This window comes from Furipterus horrens, unplaced genomic scaffold, assembly GCF_987537825.1.
Source record: "Furipterus horrens unplaced genomic scaffold, mFurHor1.1.pri manual_scaffold_9, whole genome shotgun sequence".
In the NCBI taxonomy this organism is placed as follows: domain Eukaryota; kingdom Metazoa; phylum Chordata; class Mammalia; order Chiroptera; family Furipteridae; genus Furipterus; species Furipterus horrens.
The window spans coordinates 76,787,590-76,807,007 of NW_028327179.1; the positions used below are offsets into that span (position 1 = coordinate 76,787,590).

At 39.2% G+C, this 19,418-nt stretch overlaps 1 protein-coding gene and 1 pseudogene across 2 annotated transcripts in view; one reads left to right on the forward strand and one right to left on the reverse strand.

Annotated features, from left to right (window-relative positions):
- The window catches only part of TSPAN12 (tetraspanin 12), a 126,079-nt gene that overhangs the window by 25,357 nt on the left and 81,304 nt on the right, over positions 1 to 19,418 (forward strand). For both annotated transcript variants that reach the window (XM_090287440.1, XM_090287439.1), the window contains exon 4: positions 18,124 to 18,198. In XM_090287440.1, the coding sequence (XP_090143566.1) occupies positions 18,124 to 18,198 (75 nt within the window). The remainder of the gene's footprint in view (positions 1 to 18,123; positions 18,199 to 19,418) is intronic.
- LOC150001971 (high mobility group protein B3-like) lies at positions 7,581 to 10,062 on the reverse strand (annotated as a pseudogene).

Here is a 19,418-nt window from a genome sequence, read left to right on the forward strand (position 1 = left end):
GCTCCCTTTAGGTTATTGACCTGTTTATAAAAGCAAGTCTTCCAGGGTCTCTACTTTTCAACATGGTTATAACTCAAATATTTGTTGTAATATAAGTGCATTTCTTTAAAATTATTCCATAATTCATTCTATTTAATTCAAACTCTTTCTTCTATCAGTTAGCCCAAATTGGGCAACATTGGTGAGAATTTAATGCTTTTATCATTATTCACATAAGGTTTTCTTTCCCTAAACATTAAGCATGACAGTGAATCGAGTTGTGTTCTTATGCTTTCTTCTTTTAAGGAAGAAAATAAATACATTTTTGGTTCAGGAAGAAAGTGTTTTTGCTTGAGTTGATTTATCAAAAAAAAAAAAAAAAAAGCAAGAAAATAAGAAAAAGAATAAACCTCTCCACTTGTAATAAATATTTGTGTTCGGGGATTTTTTAAATTTAAAGGAAACATTTTTCCTTTAATACTTTAACAAATAGGTTTGTGGGTATTCTGAATAACAAGCACATATAAGTATATATCTTGTCTGACAATAAAGGTGAAGTAATTAAAAGATTGTTATTTAGAAGAAGATACTTTCACAGACATAGAGCTATAGATAGATGCAAAAGTAATTGGCAGATATTAAAGTATGAGGTCCCTTTCACCTAATAAAACATCATCTTTTAAAATTTCCAACTTCCTGTTTGTCTTATAAAAGGTGTTGTCATATAGGTGCCTGCAATAATTAGTTCATGCCCTGTTATGTTTTACAGGGATCTGGACACATTTGGCTGAGTCTGAGTGATTGGAATTAAGTCTGGTGTTACTTTGGCTATTTCTTAGGACATTTCTAAGGCTCCTTCCCATTCACACTTGCCTGTCCTGGTTCTGGTGATGGCAATCCCTATCTTACATTCCGAAAAAGAGCCAAATAATATTTACGGACTAGATGTACATTTTTTGAGACAGAGCTGAGCATGCAGACCTAACTTACAAGGCAACAGAAACAGTATATGCGGTGATCTGTCTAGCATATCCAGCTACTTTATTGCTGCAGTCTTAATGCTTTATCTATCATGATATAGATCATTGACCCTGGCAACTTGGAGCCCTTGAGTAAGTCCCTCACATCCTAATGTAACACAGTTCTCTGTTGAAAAGTTTCAACAGCACATGAAGCAATCATGTACTAATTTGAATTTCACCAACATCTTTGATAAAAAAAAATTAGCTCAGCCATAACTAGTATAAATAAAATTAAAAAGAGAAGTAAATTAGCATACGTTATTTGAAATATTCTATATTTATTCAAATGTAAGCATGAACAAAGGACCATAGCATACCAATACTTTTTTACTTTAGCTTGAATTTGTGCATGGGCTCAGGAGTTACAAGACTTTGTTTCTTCAAATACTGGTTTATAGTTCTAGCTTTTTTTAAAATTGATTTTGAGAGAGAGAGAGAGAAAGAAAAAAGAACAAGAAACATCGATTTGTTGTTCCATGTATTTATACATTCATTGGTTAATTCTTGTATGCACCCTGATTGGAGATCGAACCCACAACACTCCAACCGACTAGCTACTTGGCCAGGGCCTCTAGCTTTTTCTAAATTAGACTGACCTCATTCCATTTATTATTCTCAAGAAAGGATATTTAATGTTGCCTTTTCTTTGAAAATTTTGTAAGTAAGACATAGAACATGGTGACTACTTGGCTTTCAGAAAGTACCAAGCCTGTGTCTGCTATGACATCATTTTTTGATGAGGCTGAAACAGAGGCTTTGTGTGGTTGTGTGTTTTAAGCAGCAAGGGCTCCTGGATGGTTGGTTTGGTCCTGGTGGATTCTTAACAGAATGTCGGCAGTTCCATTATCTTGTACAAATATTTGGCACTGGAATTCTCTTATTTACTAACTATGAGTAATATAATATTTTTAAGCCTCCAATCACTAGGAAAGGCAAAATAAACAAGTGACATAGACATACTTAGCTCTGAAAGCTCACAGAGTTTCATATTTGACAGGGGAGAGACTGGAGTTTATCATTTATCATTTAGTGAATACAGGCCTTTCTTTAGTCAAACGTTTTGTTTATTAAAAATGTTGGTTATGTAGCGTGTAGATAGGAGTCAGAAGCACTGTGTTTTTAAAATATTAAAATATCCAATAAAGTATTTAACAAATCTGATTTTTGTGGTTTCAAAATATGTTGAATGTTAGTTATGAAAAAAGTATCTGAGTTTTTAGTTATAAATTAAGAGAGTATCAGGTCAAAACAACCTTTTAGTGTTAATAATTTTACTTTCAGTGAAATACGAGTATATTCTTAAGAGGTTCTGTGATACTTGCTTATCTGCTTGCTGGAACAGAGAAAAGTGAGTGTTCAAGAAAGACATTTACTTTGTTTTAATGTAAAAATTCTTTTTTAGTTGGCATTAATATAGAAATACAGTTTGAAAAAAACTTTTGTCTATTTGTGGTAGGTTGGATATAGGATTTTTTTGCTCCCTTTAGAAAGTACAATATATATCTCAAGAGTCTTTGTTCTATGAAACTGGGTAGAATGAGGCTAAATTTTATATTAATAAAATGTATTTTTTATAGAAATGGTCTTACTAATCAAAAGTATCTTTTTCTATATTTCCCTACTGCTTATGAAGTTTAATGCTCTCAATAAATGTAACCGCTCAATAAGTTAAGTGGCTTTGTAAGGGCAGATTGTTTTTTTGTTTTCATTAGTTTGGTAAGTTAGAATGAAAATTTAAAAATAATACATGTTCCCAAAAGTGAAAATTATTTGAAATATTTTATGCAAAGTCAAATATTATTACTTCCTTAAGAATGTCTACATCAATTATTAACAGTAAAGAAGTGAAGATTTAAAAGAAAATTAATCACTTTAACTTATTAGTGCTTTTATAGAAGTTCAATTTAATGAACTGAAGCACTCATTAGCTACACGGTACTATACTTCATTATAAAAACTGTAAAATGTGAATAAGAACAAAAATTAATTTTATAATTAATTTTAAAAGAAACAGATCTGACTGACTTCATGTAACTTCAAAACCTAAGAACAGAAGACAGAGTTGTTTTTTTAAGTATATTTTATTGATTATGCTGTTAACAGTTGTTCCAATTTTTTTCCCTTTGCTTCCCTCCACCCAGTACCCCCCTTCCCTCCAGCAGTCCCACCCCCCCTTAGATCATGTCCATGGGTCGTGCATGTAAGTTCTTTGGCTTTACCCTTCCCTGCACTATTCTTAACATCCCCCTGTCTGTTTTGTACCTATCAATTATGCCTCTTATTCCCTGTACCATTTCCCCCTCCCTTCCCTTTCCCCCTTCTAGAAGATAACCCTCTAAATGATCCCCATACCAATGATTCTGTTCCTATTCTGGTTTGCTTAATTGGATTTTGTTTATATTTTTTAGATTCAGTTGTTGATAGTTGTGAGTTTGTCTGTCATTTTAATGTTCATAATTTTGATCTTCTTTTTCTTAAATAAGTCCCTTTAACATTTCATATAATAAGGGCTTGGTGATGATGAACTCCTTTAGCTTTACCTTGTCTGGGAAACACTTTATCTACTTTTCCATTCTAAATGATAGCTTTGCTGGATAGAGTAATCTTGGTTGTAGGTCCTTGCTTTTCATCACATTGAATATTTCTTGCCAGTCCTTTCTTGCCTACAAAGTTTCTTTTGAGAAATCAGCTGATAATCTTATAGGCACCCCATTGTAGATAATTCTCTCCTTTTCTCTTGCTGCTTTTAAGATTCCCTCTTTATCTTGAACCTTTGGCATTTTAATGATGATGTGTCTTGGTGTGGTCCTCTTTGGGTCTAGCTTGTTTGGGACTCTCTGTGCTTCATGGATTTGCATGTCTATTTCCTTTGCCAAATTTGGGAAGTTTTCCTTCATTATTTTTTCATATGTTTTTAATTTCTTGCTCTTCTTCTTCTTCTGGCACCCTTGTGATTTGGATGTTAGCATGTTTAAAGTTGTCCCAGAGGTTCCTAAACTTCTCATATTTTTCAATTCTTTTTTCCTCATTCTGTACTGGTTGACTGTTTTTTTCTTCCTTATGTTCCAAATCATTGATTTGAGCCCTGATTTCCTTCCCTTCACCATTGGTTTTGTGTGGATTTTCCTTCGTTTCACTTAGCATAGCCTTCACTTCTTCCCTTATGCGTTTGCCATACTCAAGCATATCTGTCAATTCTGTGAGCATCTTTATCACCACTGTTTTGAACTCTGTGTCTGTTAGGTTGACTGTCTCCTCATCTGCTATGTTGGCTATCTCCTTGTCTCTTAGTTCTCCAACTGGAACCTTGATCCGTTCCCCATTTTGGGCCACACTTCTCTATCTCCTCATCTTGACAGGTCCAGTGCAAAGGCAGATTAAGGTCGGTTGAGGCCCCAGGCAGCCGGCAGCTGTCCGTCTCGAGAGACAATGGTGTAGCTTCTTAAGGGTCTATCTGCACCGCCGAGAATGGCTGTGCAGTCCGACTCGGGAGTGACACGGTATCTGTCTCCTCCCGTGTTGAATCGACATCTTGCGATGACGCTGGAGTGTCCTCTCCAGTGAAGCTGAAGCTACAGAGCCTCGAGAGACGATGGTGTAGCTTCTTAAGAGTCTATCTGCACCGCCGAGAATGGCTGTGCAGTCCGACTCGGGAGTGACACGGTATCTGTCTCCTCCCGTGTTGAATCGACATCTTGCGATGACGCTGGAGTGTCCTCTCCAGTGAAGCTGAAGCTACAGAGCCTGGGCAGGGTGATATGGAGGGTCTGCTGTTGCCCATGCAGCAGACACCCCCTCTCTTCGCAGCTGAAGGATCCAAGGGAAAGACGGAGTCAATACAGCTTGGTTTCAGGTGCGCCGCAGGAGTTGCCGGTATTGACTACAACATCAAACCGCCTTAGGGACTCCGGCTCCGGATTTTCTGTCGGGGTTTACTCCCTTAGCCTTTCCCCTGAAGAGGTATGCCGCAAGGCAGCGGAGGTTTTTTGGAATCAGAGTTTTCCTTCTCTGATGTGCCCTGACTGGAAGATCGAACCAGCGACACTTAGCTCGCAGGCCGACGCTCAATCCACTGAGCCAAACCAGCCAGGGTTAAGGCCCCAGGCACAGAAGAAAATATTGGGCTCTTTAAAAAAAAGAGAGACAGGGAAAATAAAAATACATGTTAACCATGTTTTATGCAGCGTACTAATGAAACCAAACTTGGTGTCATTAGAAAAAAGTGTAAAGTTGGGGTTTTGCGGGTCCCTTCGGAAGTCCGGGCACAGGGCGTGTGCCCAGTACGTCCACCATTAAATCCACCTCTACTCCAGTGTTTGTTTACTGTGTGTCTTAGGTAGAGCTGTCACACCTGTACGTTGTGAGAGGCGGAGCCTTAGGTATTTGTCAGTATGGGCGATGTGTTTCACACATTGTGGTGCTGTTTGTGGGGGAGGGGTCTGAGAGGGAACAATGCCGCCTGCTCAGCACTCGCCCCTTTCCAGGCACTTCTCCCACTTCTGTATGGGACTGGTGCCTCTCTAGCTGGGTGGATCTGTGGACGTTCTAGGACTCAGGGCCCTTTAAACAAGTGGACTCTGCAGAGAGATCGGCAGGTTCTTCCTCCGCCCCAACCTCCAACTCGTTTGCACAGTCAGAAGCAATGAGGCTTCATTTACCCCGGTGCTGGGACCGTGAGCTGTGAGGTCTGGTCTAGTGCTGGGAGCGCTCCCCAGGTGTACCTCCCTAGTTTTTAAAATGTGAGACTGTGCTTTCTGCCGGCCTGCCACTGCTGCCACCACACCGTGTCCTTTCTGCCCTGGCTCCACCCTCCTATCTGTCTAAATGAGTATTTCTTCTTTATATCTTTGTTTGTTGGACTTCTGTGCAGCTCGATTTTCTGGAACTTATGGTTTTCTCTAGTTTTGAGGTAGTTGTATTCCTTCTTAGTTGTGGAGGAAGACAAAGCGTGTCTGTCTAGGCCTCCATCTTGGCCAGAAGTTTCAAGGAGTTTGATATAGCAATTAAAGCAGCATTTGTGCCTTTAACTCACTGTAAGTGGAAGGAAAAGGATGGGAATGTCTTTGGGCATCCTTAGATTTTTTATATTACTGGTAGCCTTTTTTTCCTCTGAAAAAGATAAAAGATGAGAACATAAGTCTTTTAGATCATTCCTCAGTTCAAAGTCAAGAAGTGTTTTGTAAATACATGTGTAAACATGTGCTTGGGTGCATGTGAGCCCAGAAGATGGGGGTATACGTGATGAATTGTGAGGTATGGTTAACACCACCACCAGCATTCCTAATATAATACGTACGGTGTCCAGCGAGTATTATGTGTACTCTAATGTGTTGACTTGTTAAGTTCTCCCAGCTATACTAGGAGGTTGGCCCTATTGTTATCCCCATTTTATAGAGGAGGCAGTAGTGCTAGAATCTGAATCCAGGTTGCTTGGCTCCAGAACCTGTGCTCTGTAAAACTTACTGTTCTGTTGTTTCTCATTCATGGATGAAAGTACTGAGCTCCATTTTCTCTTTTAAAAAAATAAGAGTTTATGATATTTTTGTAATATCTTTTGAGGAGTAAATTATATAATATATGTAAGTCTCTGACACAATAAATAATTTGTGCATTCATACCTATATGTATTCCCTCATGCACACAATTACATATGCACTTATATACATATAAGTATATTGATAATTTATACACTTTATATCCTTTTAATTTTACGTAGTCATAATACTTGATTACATAGAGGGTGGGACAAACAGTTGTTTGGACACAAAACACAGTTTATTCTTTTATTGTTGTTTATTACCTATTGCACTGTTTTCTATTTGAACAATTGTAAAAGTACTTCTGCCCTATCCATTATACACACATATATCTCTTTTCTGCAAATAAACAAAATTTAGGCCCTCCTTACTGAACAAAATTACCCGTAACATAGACTTCTAAGCTTCATAATTTTGTGACTTAAATGAACTATCCTGGAAAGTCATTCTTCCCACAATGATTTGAGCAAGCTGTATGTGTGGTTTTAATGAGCGGTATTATAGTAAAGATCCAAATTTCCAAACAGGGTCTACTGAAAGAGACCTGTGGGTGGGCAATATAAATTACATTTAAGTATACACTTGTTTATTTTGTTATAGCACCCCTATGTTGAGCTATTAAAGGAACATTTAGCAAAAGGATGATGGTTTTGGAGCACAAAATTTTCAATTGTCACCCACCATTTTAGTCCTAATAACTATGAAGCATAATTGGGCTACTTAGAATTTTCAGCCATTTTTAATAACCTTTTCTACCAACTTTTTCTCTTTAGTGTAAAGGCTTCAGGGAGGCAATTGTTTTAATTTTGTTTTTATTTTTATCAGAGTGCTTTGCACAATTTAGAGTTAATTTCATTCTAAAAGGCTAATGAGCAATGGTAGTCCTTCACTGCTACCAGTCCCACTCCTAAGAGACAGCCACTTAAAATTTTTGTTTTAGCAGATTCCTTCTAAATAACATATTTATGTAACTTTTCTGTTCATTAAGTTTTCAGTTTTAAGTATTATGCATTGACTTTTTCTTTTTTTACAGCTAGTTTTTTTATTCATCCTCCTCCTCCTCCTCCCCCTTAGTGCTCCTCCTCCTCCTCCTCCTCCCCCTTAGTGCTCCTCCTCCTCCTCCTCCTCCTCCTCATCTTCTTTGTCTTCCTCTTCAACCTTTTTCTGGGCAACTTTAGCAGGACTCTTTGCACCATCAAACTTTCCTTTAGACTTATAGTCAGCGACATCCTTCTCATACTTCTCCTTCAGCTTTGCAGCCTTATTGTTGTAAGGCTGCATTTCACTTTCACTTAAGTTATTCCACATCTTGCCCACTTCTTTGCCACATCTCCAATAGAGATGCCAGGGTTTGTGGATTTGATCTTGGGGCGGAATTCTGAACAGAACAGGAAGAATCCAGACGGTGGCCTTTTGGGGGCATTAGGGTCCTTCTTCTTTCCTCCTTTAGCTGGTCCACAATCCTTCATTTCCCGATCATAGCGTACTTTATCTGCCTTTTCCATCTCATCAAATTTAGATTTCTCTTTCCCAAACATTGTCTTCAACCTCTCAGAGAACTTCTTTTTTTTTTTTTTCAGATTTAATGTGTTTTATTGATTAAAATATTACATTTGTGCCACTTTCCCTTCCCTCTGCTCCCCTCCACCCGGTGGCCCCCTCCCTCCAGTTGTCCCCCCCTTTTAGATTATGTCCATTAGTTGTGCTTACAGTTCCTCCCAACCTCTCTCCGTCTATTCCATTCCCTCCTACCATGATCCCCAATTCCTATATCATCTCCCTCCCTCTCCCCACTCCCCCTCCCTGTTGACCTCCCCCCAATATGCTTCCCGTACCCACAGTTCCTTTTCCACTCTCGTTGCCTGTTTAGTTTGCCTTTGTTTCATCTCCCTAGCTTCTGTTTTTTAAACCAGTCCCTTTAACATCTCATATAACAGTGGTTTGGATCTAATGAACTCTTTCAGTTTTATTTTGTCCTGGAAACACTTTCTCTGTCCTTCTATTCTGAATGACAATTTCGCTGGATAGAGTATTCGTGGTTGTAGGTTTTGGATTTTCATTACTTTGAATATTTCTTGCCAGTCCCTTCTTGCCTGTAGGGTCTCCCTTGAGAAGTCAGCTGATAGTCTAATTGGGACCCCTTTGTACATAATTCTTTTCTTCTCTCTTGCTGCTTTTAAGATTCTCTCTTTATCTTTAATTTTTGACATTTTGATTATAATGTGTCTTGGAGTGGTTCTCCCTGGGTCCAGTCTCTTGGGAACTCTCCTTGCTTCCTGGACCTGCAAGTCTATTCCCTTCCCCAAGTCTGGGAAGTTCTCCTTTATTATATTTTCACTCAATTTTTCAAGTTCTAGTTCATCTTCCTCATTCTCTGGCAAACCAATGATTCTTATGTTGGGCCTTTTATAGCTGTCCCAGAGGTTTCTGATCCTCTCATTGTTGCTTCCCATTTCCTCTCGCTGCATTGGTTGACTGCTTGTTCCTTCTCCATATTCCAGTTTGTTGAAATGGACTCTGGATTCCTCACCATCTGTCTCGTATGTGGTTTTGTTCCTTTCGTTATGAAAGTTTTTCACTTCTTTCATATCTTTTTCCTGCTCTTTTGTGAATTCTGTAAGCCACCTGATAACAATGGCCCAGAACTGAGCCTCTGACAGGTTTCTTATCTGTTCATCTGTCAGGTTCTCTATCTGCTGTCTGGTGAGTTGTGCCACCGGGATCTCTATATTTGTCTGCCACATTTTGACAGATGCGTTTTGTTTTCCTGGGCCGGCTGTCGGGGGCAGGGGGCAGTGCCTGCGTACGCGTCACAAATCAGCGACCGCCGGCGCCTGCCTGTCCGCGACCTATTTCGCAGCCCTGTGGTGCTTTCTGTGGGGGCGGGGGTCCAAGATGGATTCACACAGTTATTCAGCTAGGAGACCGGGATCCGTCCTCCCGCCCCCCTGGGCCTCACTGTTCAAGGCGATGCTGCGGCTGCTCCCCAGCGCCGGAGTCGGGCACGCCAGGGGCTTGATTGGAGTCGCGCACGCCAGGGGCTTGATTGCCTCCAGGATTTTTCGCCGCCCCGCCCCCGCCGCTCCGCAAACAGCTTTGCCTTCTTTAACTCTTACCTGCCCAAATGGCACCGCTGGTTTATAACTTCATATGTTGGGCTTCCGTGTAGCTTTATTTTCTGGAATTTCTAGTTATCCTTTGTTTTGAAGTAGTTGTATTCCACTATAGTTGTAGAGGGAGACCTAGCGTGTCCATCTAAGCCTCCATCTTGGCCGGAAGTCCCTCTCAGAGAACTTCTTGGAAAATTCTGCAAAATTGACAGGAACCTCTGGGTTTTTCTTCTTATGTTCCTCTCTGCAAATCTGCACAAAGAAGGCATAAGCAGACCTCTTGCCCTTTGGCTTCTTGGGATCACCTTTAGCCACCCTGACTGTATTGTTTGCTTGTCTGGGCAGCGCTATGCATTGACTTTTTATGGAAGATGAAGAACTGGCTCCTTTCCTGCCTTCATTTCCCCCAGGCATACTTCTATCTCATCTCCACACAACATGTCATAATTTTGGTTAGATCAATGTTTATATGACCATGACTATATAAGTGCTTTTCACAGCCAGGCCAGGTAAAGGACTAGATATAATTTTCTTTCTGGAATAATACTTTGTTTTTCTTGGAATTAGTAATGCTTTTATTTTCTATGTATTTCTGTCTAATTCAACTGTAAACTTCCCCAGTGTTAGTTTCCTTCTTATATTTTCAAATATTTTGGGCAGTTTATTGATGACTTTTTTAAAGAGCTATACCTCTCAGATGTTCTAGACCAGCTGAAGCCACTGCTGTCATGGGCTATTCCTTTATTACTCTTGGCAGCAAAATGGCACCAGAATGTTACCAGCAATTGAACCTTGGTTCAGCAACCTCTGTATTTGAGTTTTGGCTAAGAAAGAATCTAGAGCCAATACTCAAACTGTAACAGAGAGTTTATTTAGGAAGTCAGAGAGGTAGAAGAAGTGAGCCATAGAAGAAATGGGCTTAGAACAAGTTACAGAGGCAAAAGAAGGTCTCTTGGAGCTTAGGAGAAAGAGAGAGAGGCAAGGAAACCAAGAATGGAGGCAGGGGATGCGGAAAGGTGAAAGAGCCACTATTGGTCCTCTGCCTTGAAGGTGTTTACCTGGAAGTCTCAGGGGAGAATCCCAATAGAGTATTCATCAGCTTTCCACATGTGTCTTTCAGGGTCATCGTCTCCACTGATTGTTCAGCACCAGGGCAGAGGGTCATTAGTCAATGTAGCTGGTTCTGACGTCAGCCATGGGACCACTTGTCTTGTTTTGCTGGTTTTCTGGGCCTGAGGCTGAAATGTAACTGAGGCCTAGAGGTTATCCCTAGGGGTTAATGGGTAAGGGAGTGGTCTTGCAAGGGCCCTCACGGGAGTTGCATGAGGACACTCTTCGGCCCCTTGTTCCTCCTCCAAGGGGGTTTATTGCATGAACAGTGGATATAAGGGGAGGAAAGGTCAAGGGAGGGTTGGAGCCCCCGACCCACAATATGAAAAGTTGTGGAAGTCAAGCAGTCTAAATTGTTTGACCAGTGATATATAGGGCAGGGGAGGAAAGGTTACCTTGGGGGCAAGGTTCTGTTTTCTCAGTGTTACCTGTTGCTAGGCACCTGGCCTATCATCGATGCTCTGCTCATTTCTGTCTAACTGCTCACTATACTACCATTCTGGGATTTCCCTTGACTCCCTCTTGTTTTAGGTCCCATGTTTCCTGGAATCAAAGTCATTGTCCTTCTTTGTTTAGTCTCTCTCATTTTAGGGAGACATCTTCCAGTAGTTTCCTGCAAAAGCAAATATAGGAGATTGATTTTTTTTTAAAGCTTACATGCCTAAAAATGACTTTAGATATCCTTATATATTAATATTGATGACTGTAGAATTATAGGTTAGATATCATTTTTTCCTCAGGATTTTGAAGAACCTCTATCACTGTCCTCTAGTTTTTTGAAAAATCCAATGCTATTTTAGATTGATTTGAGGTTTGAACCTTTGTGGAAAAGGTATGTGAATTTGAACTTTAATGATCTGTTTCCAGTACTGTACTTTATCCTCTACTGTACCTCGTGCCCTGAGTCCTGAGACTTTGTTTTACTGTTTCCACAGAACCGTGACTCCCCCAGCTTCTGTGTTGATGGGGGTGGGTAGGCACCCAGCTGCATAGCATGGGGAAGGGACTGGAGGGTTCTAACTTCTTCCTAAACAGGTTTTCAGCAAGTCATCCTCTTTTCAGCCCTACATTCATCTATTCCAGAAGTACCCGGGGCTGCCAGTATCTGAGCATTTGGGGACTCTGTAGTATGAATTAGGTTCTTCCAAAGTTCTGCCACTACTGGTTAAGCATTCAGCTTTTCAAGGAGTGCTGAACGATTTGCTACTCTTCCATGTTCTTTGCACCTTCCATAATGCACTTGCTGTTGTCTACTTTTCCTTTATCTCTGGGTTTATACCTTTTAAAATACCCCTTTATTGTCATTCTTGGGAAGTTTCAATAGGAGAAGGGATAGGGCATGTGTTTAATCTGCTTTCTTTATTGGGAAATCCTGGGGGTGGGGGTATCAGGGAACCCAGCCATTTTAATAAATTAATGTTTCTTTAAGAAAGGACTTCCTTGACATTTTACTATTCTGTCTGTACACATATAATGAGATGAAACATTTATTAGGAGGGATGAATTTCTTTCATTTCTATTGGAGGATGAATTTACCTACAAGTCACCAGGGGCTTAAATAGGAAAGTGGGGTTGTAGGCCCTTTCCTTCCTCCTCAAATACTTCCAGTGAACAGAGGGACCAGTAGCCTTCACCATTATTGCTGTTCTGTGGTCAATCTTAGTTTAAAATAACAGACAAACTGATCTCAGTATTTTAATAAAAGAAATTGGATTCCCCACCCTCCACACCCTTCCTGCTTTCATTTCCTAATAAAGATGTTTTGAAAAATACCAGCTATATTCTCCGTGGACAGGATTTTTACTTGTAGAGTTAGATAGCCTTTAGCGGGGAGTGACACTCATAGTCTTAGGAGCAGATGAAGACTTTTATTCACCACCTGCAGTCGTAGTTATATCTAATCAAGAAGTAGGCATTGCGTATGTGCTCTGTGTCAGGCAGTATGTTAGTATTTAAACCATGGTGATCTCTTTTCCTCATGGAGTTTGCGTTCTAGCAGATGCTACCACCCGGTTAATAATGGTTACCATTTAGGTAGTACTTACTGAGAGACAGCACTTTGCTGGATTGAATCCTTAACACTACAGTGCAAGGAAATTGTAACATTCTCATTTTACATTTGAGGAAATGAAGGTTAGTGGTTTGCTCAACGTCATTCAATTGTATGTAGTGGAGCCAGAGTCTGAAGCCAGGTCTATTTTATTTCAGACCCATGTTCTTCCATTTGTATAGTTAAAATTATATATATCAACAAAGCAATTTCAAATAGAGTGTTTTATCTAATATTCTGTTATCTAACCAGTGAAGGCACTCATTTTTGAATGAAAGGTATTTATTCTCAGCTTGAGAGACTTGGTGGAAAAAACACATTAATTACATCATTTTGGAGCTGTGTCCTATTATCAACTTGCCTTACTTGATGAATTTTTTTCCATGAGCATTATGTTTAGGGGTAAAACTTATTTATAGAACACAGGTTTTAGTTCAATTTCAATAGAAGAACTTAGATATTTTATGGAACTCTGCTAAATAATATTTAAAGCAAAAAATACTTTGTAATGCAAATAATTGCATTCTGTTTTCTTGTATAAACATACACTTTCCCAGTCTTTGTTTAAAATGTGTAGTTAATGGTAACCCAGGAAAGATGGGGAGAATCTGTATATTGTTTATTTTCTTTAGCTATGTAAATTGTCTTAAATATTTAAAGGCACATTAAATAATCATAGTATAATTCACATAAAAGACACATAGTAAAACAGAGAGACACTATTTAAAATAGAAATGTGTAAGCAGAAGTCAAGGTAAAGTCAAATGATAACAAGAAACTCCAGGTTTGGAAAAACTCAAGGAAATCTGAAATTGGTTTTTTCATTTGGTAAGTTGATCATTTGTTGACTACCTGCAGTGTGACAGGTGCTGTTTAGGCACTGGGGATGAAATAATATTTAAGGACAAGATCTCTGCCAGTCAGAACTGATGGTCTGGCAGTTAAGTGAACACTATGACTCAGGGCAGGAGGGAGGCAGCTGCTGGTTTAGAAGCAGCAACCTTTGAGAGTTCATATGCAGCAGACAGAGAAACCCTGATACATGGAGGGATGGTCAAAAGTAAAATGGTAAAGAATACAAGAGCTGAAATACGGGAAAACAACAATGAGGAAGAAGCTGTAGCACACTGCAGGGAATGAAGGCTCTGTCCAGAAGCAAAGGACAAGTGAATATCGGATTGTATTCCACAAACTAATTCAGCATAGCATTTGCATAATGCTTTACAAATTCAAAATTTAAATTTTTCAAATTACTTCCCCATATATCAAATCAACCTTGATAACAGTAGAGGGCTTTAATTTTCTCTTCATTATACAAATAAGCAAATTGATGTCAGGGTGGTTTAATGATTTTGCCAAAAGATCAGAGTGCGTTTCGGAGCTATATTTGAACTTCAACCTTCTGACTCCAAATCCAGAGCTCTTTCCACCATTCTCCAGAAGGATAACACTTAAGCAAGAGAGTGAAGTGAATAGCTCTGCAAACTAGGTTGCTGCAGATCAACTCATGAAACCAGGCACACTGGGAAAGTAAGAAGCCTGAGAGACACCTGTCGGCACCATTACAGGAGCTACATATACATGTTCCTAATGCTGTTGAGGACAACAGATGGTTTTGTAGTGAAATGTATTATGCATGTACATTTCCAACCATAACAAAAGCTTAGCTGGAGCTATTTCTTGATTCTTTGCTTTGCTAGTTTTTAAAAAATATTTTATTTATTTGTTTTTAGAGAGAGGGAAAGGGAGGGACAAAGAGAGGGAGAGAAACATCGATCGGTTGCCTCTCGTACACACTCCAACTGGGGACTGGCCTGCAACCCAGGCATATGCCCTGACTGGGAATTGAACCAGTGACCTTTTACTTTCTGGGATGATGTTAAACCAACCGAGCCACACTGGTTAGGTTTGCTAGTTCTAGTTTATTGAAACTGTGAATTAACACTATGCTTTATAGATGCCTTATTCATATCCAGCCCTTGAACTAGGTAATGGTAGTGATTCTTTGTGCAATAGTCAACGTGAGGATGACTTTAGTACTCAGAGCTCACTGAAAAAGAAAATGTAAGTGTAAATGCAGTTAATCTATGTATGTTATATTAAGAATGGGTTTGACATTTATAGTTTTCCTTGTAATTGGAGGACTGGATGTTTGAGACTAATGCAGTGACAACAAAGCAGAGACAGCTGATCATGTAGCTGCAGCATCATTTGCAAAAATATATTTTCTTTGAATTACATTTTAGATTTAATTTGTTCTCAAGGTCAAATACATCTGTGCCCCTGAGTGTAAGTGGAATAAAAACAGAAGAATTGTTTTATGTAGGAAAAACTGCATCAAATGAGAACGCTGGAAATCAGAAAGATACAATCATTTTAAAGTTTTCCCAGAGTTTTGAGTTTGTAATGAGAGATTGTTTTGATATATATGCTTTACATATATATGGTTAAGTTATGGTTTCTCTAGCCTGTTGTAAAGCTCACTTTAAGAAGTCAAAGGTGGTTAATAATGGCTGTCCTTTTTATGTGTGTTGTGGCAGTTATTACACTGTTGCTGGATCCATAAGCCGGAGTTACTCAGGTGTTGCATGCATTGCGTACATCTGGGCGCTTACCTCAGGCCCTGTGTTGGGCGCTTTCTCCTGGTGCAGCGCAGATGTGGCAAGCTGGTCAGTGCCTCCAGGAGGCAAGAAACAAGAGAGATAACTCAAATAGGAGTTAAAAGGATATAAGGTTAATCCAGAAATCGGCATGGTAATCCCCAAGGTAATGTCCAGCTATGTCCTTTTCTCATTCTACCAACAGCACATAAAATCTCACCCATTTTCATTTTTTATCTTTAGAAATTTCTTGCCTTTTCAGGGCTGCTTTGGTTTTCATTTAACCAGATATCAATCTTGAATAGACTAAGTAAGAGATCTGAGGAGGCAAAGCAGAGTTGTCCCCCTTATCTGTAGATAAGCCACCCTCCACCATGGATGTTTGAAACCACAATATGTACTATGTTTTTTCGTGTATGTACATACCAGTGATTAAGTTTTATTTATAAATTAAGCTAAGTAAGGGAGTCACAACAGTAACTAATAAAATAGAACAATTAAGTCGAGAACTTCCACCTTTTCACTAAAAGAAGCACTTTACGACTTTTCTGTGGCATATCCGAATTGCCAGCATCACTGCTCTTACACTTGGGGGCTATTACGAAGTAAAATAAGGATTGCTTGAGCACAAGCACTGCAGTGCCACAGTAGTCAATCTGATGACCCAAACGGCTACTAAGTGACTGGAGGACGGGAACGTATACAGCATGGACATGCTGCACAAGACAAAGGGACAATTCTTGTCTCGGCTGAGATGGAGTAGGACACCACGGGATTCCATCTTGCTACACAGAATGGTGCACAATTTAAAATTTATGAATTGTTTACTTCTGGAATTTTTCATTTAGTTTTTTTGGACTGCAGTTGATTACAGGTAACTGAAAAAATGGAAAACGAAACTGGGGAAAAGTGGGGACTCCTTTATCCCATAGTGTAATTTTTCCCTGGAGTCTCACTCATTCCTATGGTCTTATTGAAGATAAGAAATTGATCTAGCATGTAGTTATTGAATATTGGGTTTCTTTGCAATGAAAGGTGCAAATATAGTATTGTTCATGTCTAGAAATCTTTTAAGTAAAATGTTGAAGAGTATGGAGAAAGACTGACTTGGAATACTGTGCTCACTAAATTTCTTCTAATCATCATTTCAGGGCTAAAAATCTATCAAGTAGGGCAGCACTTGGAAATGAGATCTCAGTAGTTTGAAACTGATTATGAGTATCACATATGCTGAAAACTGAAGTACTTCCTCTTAAGAAAATATTTTGTCATTTGAACCAATTATTATTTTTAATCCACATTATTGTCTAAGAGGCTATGCTGCTATTCTTCATTTTTTATATGAAAGAAGAAAATTAAAACTAATAGCAATGATATATACTTTTAAATCATAAGGGGTATATCATGGCAATAGCAGAAAATCAGCTCAATTTTTTATATTTTATTTCCCTTCTACTTTTGTGGCAAAAACTATGAGGAAAGAAATTCAGAGTTCAAGTCTTGGTGGCTCACAGTCCTAAATCAGTTCATTCTTTTTTCATCTTCCTATTACCATTTTAGTTCACCAATCTTTTATTTAGTTGCTCTGATCACACCCTTACTTTTCTACAGGTCATTTTTCACAAAATAGCCAGAATTATATTTTTATAATGTACATCAGATCATGTCACCTGCTAACAGATTTCGATTATACTTAGAATAAAATGCAAAATCCTTTCTACAGCCCACGGAAATCTGGCTCTTTGTGTCTCTCGATGTCATCTACCGGCACCCGCTGTGCCATTCCCACCCCTTCTGTGTTCCAGGTACCCCTGAGTTCTTAACTAACTAGCTTACCCTGAAAGGTGGACTTGCCTATGATATTTCCTCTACCTGGATTGCCTTTCCACAAATCTTCACAGCATCGCCTTCTCTTTGTCATTACTCACTCATCTTAAAGATTACCGTCCTAAAGAGGTCTTCGCCAATCACGCAACCCCAGGCAGCTCAGTCCCTTCCTGCCATAGCACTCTGCTTTGTTTCCATGTGTTCTTTTATATAACAAATGCTTCTGGAACCCCTACTTTGTGATGAGGAATACAGAGTTCGTGCCGCTACTGGGGTTGTCATTCCAGTGAAAGGAAATAATCAATAATCATCACTAGCCAGTACCCTCATTGTGACCCCACACCACACACAGAGTAGAAGATTCGAGAGTAGTGGCACTGTTTTCTTTCTCCTGGAATTAGTAAAGAGAACTTTCAGAGAGCCCATTCTTCCTTACACTGGTACTGCTTCCTTCTGTAAAGTTATTTGCACAACTGGAGAGGTGAAAGTTATAGCATAGAGAATGTGGTTGTGATGGTATAGCCCTCCAAAATTCACTGTGCACAGTCTTGATCAATTCACATTATCTACTTTTTGCATTAATTTTCTCATTTGTAAAATGAGGTAGTCCTATCCATCCCACAAGGTTTTTGAATGAATTAATTATGAAAGCACTTGATAAATAGAGCACTATCCAAATGGCCCAATTAGGTGGCTATGAAATGTTGTCTGCAGATGTCTCTAAATTTGCTGAAATTTTACCCATCTGTTCCTAAGGGGGCTTCCCGAATTTGTGTCTGTTCTCTTGTTCATTGGCTAAATAACACTGAGTAATGTTTAGCTTGTCTCAGATGACCATATTTTACTTTGACTCTATCCTAACAGCGTTAATTTTCTGTTTTTCTACAGTATTTTGGAAGTTTACTCGTCATTTTCTGTGTAGAACTGGCTTGCGGTGTTTGGACGTACGAGCAGGAAATTATGGTGAGTTCAAAATGGGCTACAATGACAATCTGAAACAAGATCCAGTTCAGCCGTATAAATCAGGTCCTTTGGAGTAATTTAGGCTCATGATTTTTAATTTGAATGTTTATACTATATAACAATATATAGTCCCAGTACTTCTGAAAAGTAACCTTTTCTGTGTCTACAGCATAGTTCCAAACCATAATTTGTAATATTTTATTTGGTGTACTATGTTATATGTCTTTAATTCCACCAATTGCTTAAACATGGATATAATAGGGTAAAAATAATATATGTTATCAAAAAGTTTTACCAATTTAGAGTATATAATAGGAAAGATTCACATTTGCAACAAGATTTGAGAAAGCTTGAAAGTCTGCTTTAAAGTCTTATGAAAAGCTCTATGCCCATGACTAGGAAGTGTGTCTCCTGAACCAACTTCCACTTTAACAAACTCTCACAGTTTGGCACTTGGTTACATGAAAGTAGCTCTTCAGCTTTTTTTTTTTTTTCCTTATTTTTCCAAATGAAACCATGGGACCGAGTTTTATAGTTATGTTAGGATGGATGACAATAAGTTTTTCAGTGTAAGATTTGAGCAGTCATATTTACACTTCACTCTTGCTTACAATGGGCATTATTACTTATTTAATGTTTATTCTCTTCATTGGTGGAAATCGGGTCTATCACCATGAGGTTGAGTACCTCTGCCTATCTGATTGCTGGCTGTTTTCATGGTGGCAGGCCACATGTTGTCACTATAAGCATCATGGAGTAATTCTCTTTCAATAAAGTTACACTTGTCAACATGTGGTCCTTGGACTATCTAGCAGGAGTCACCCAAGGTAATTCTTAAAGCATGCATTCTGGGGCTCTAGGCCAGATCTGCTAAGTCAGAATAGAGGGAAAGGCAGAGGGAGAAGGGGCAGAGGGACTGGGCCTGTGCATTTGTGACAATTTCCCCAGGTGAGTCTTCAGCTCTATAACTTAAGAGCTCTTAAACAGAAAGGGAGATTATTTTCAAAGAGGCATTACAGCAGCTATGTAAGACAATTGAAGTTGTTTATGGTACCGATGCAGTTATTAAAGATTTGATGGTGAATCTGCTACCGTACTGTGACACTGTGGTAATTGCAGACTAGTGGGTTCTCTGCATCCTCCAGTTTATATGTAAATGATGCTTTGGTGCTGCCACAATTCTGCATCCCTCTCAGAAGCCCTCTGATGTGAACCCCCAC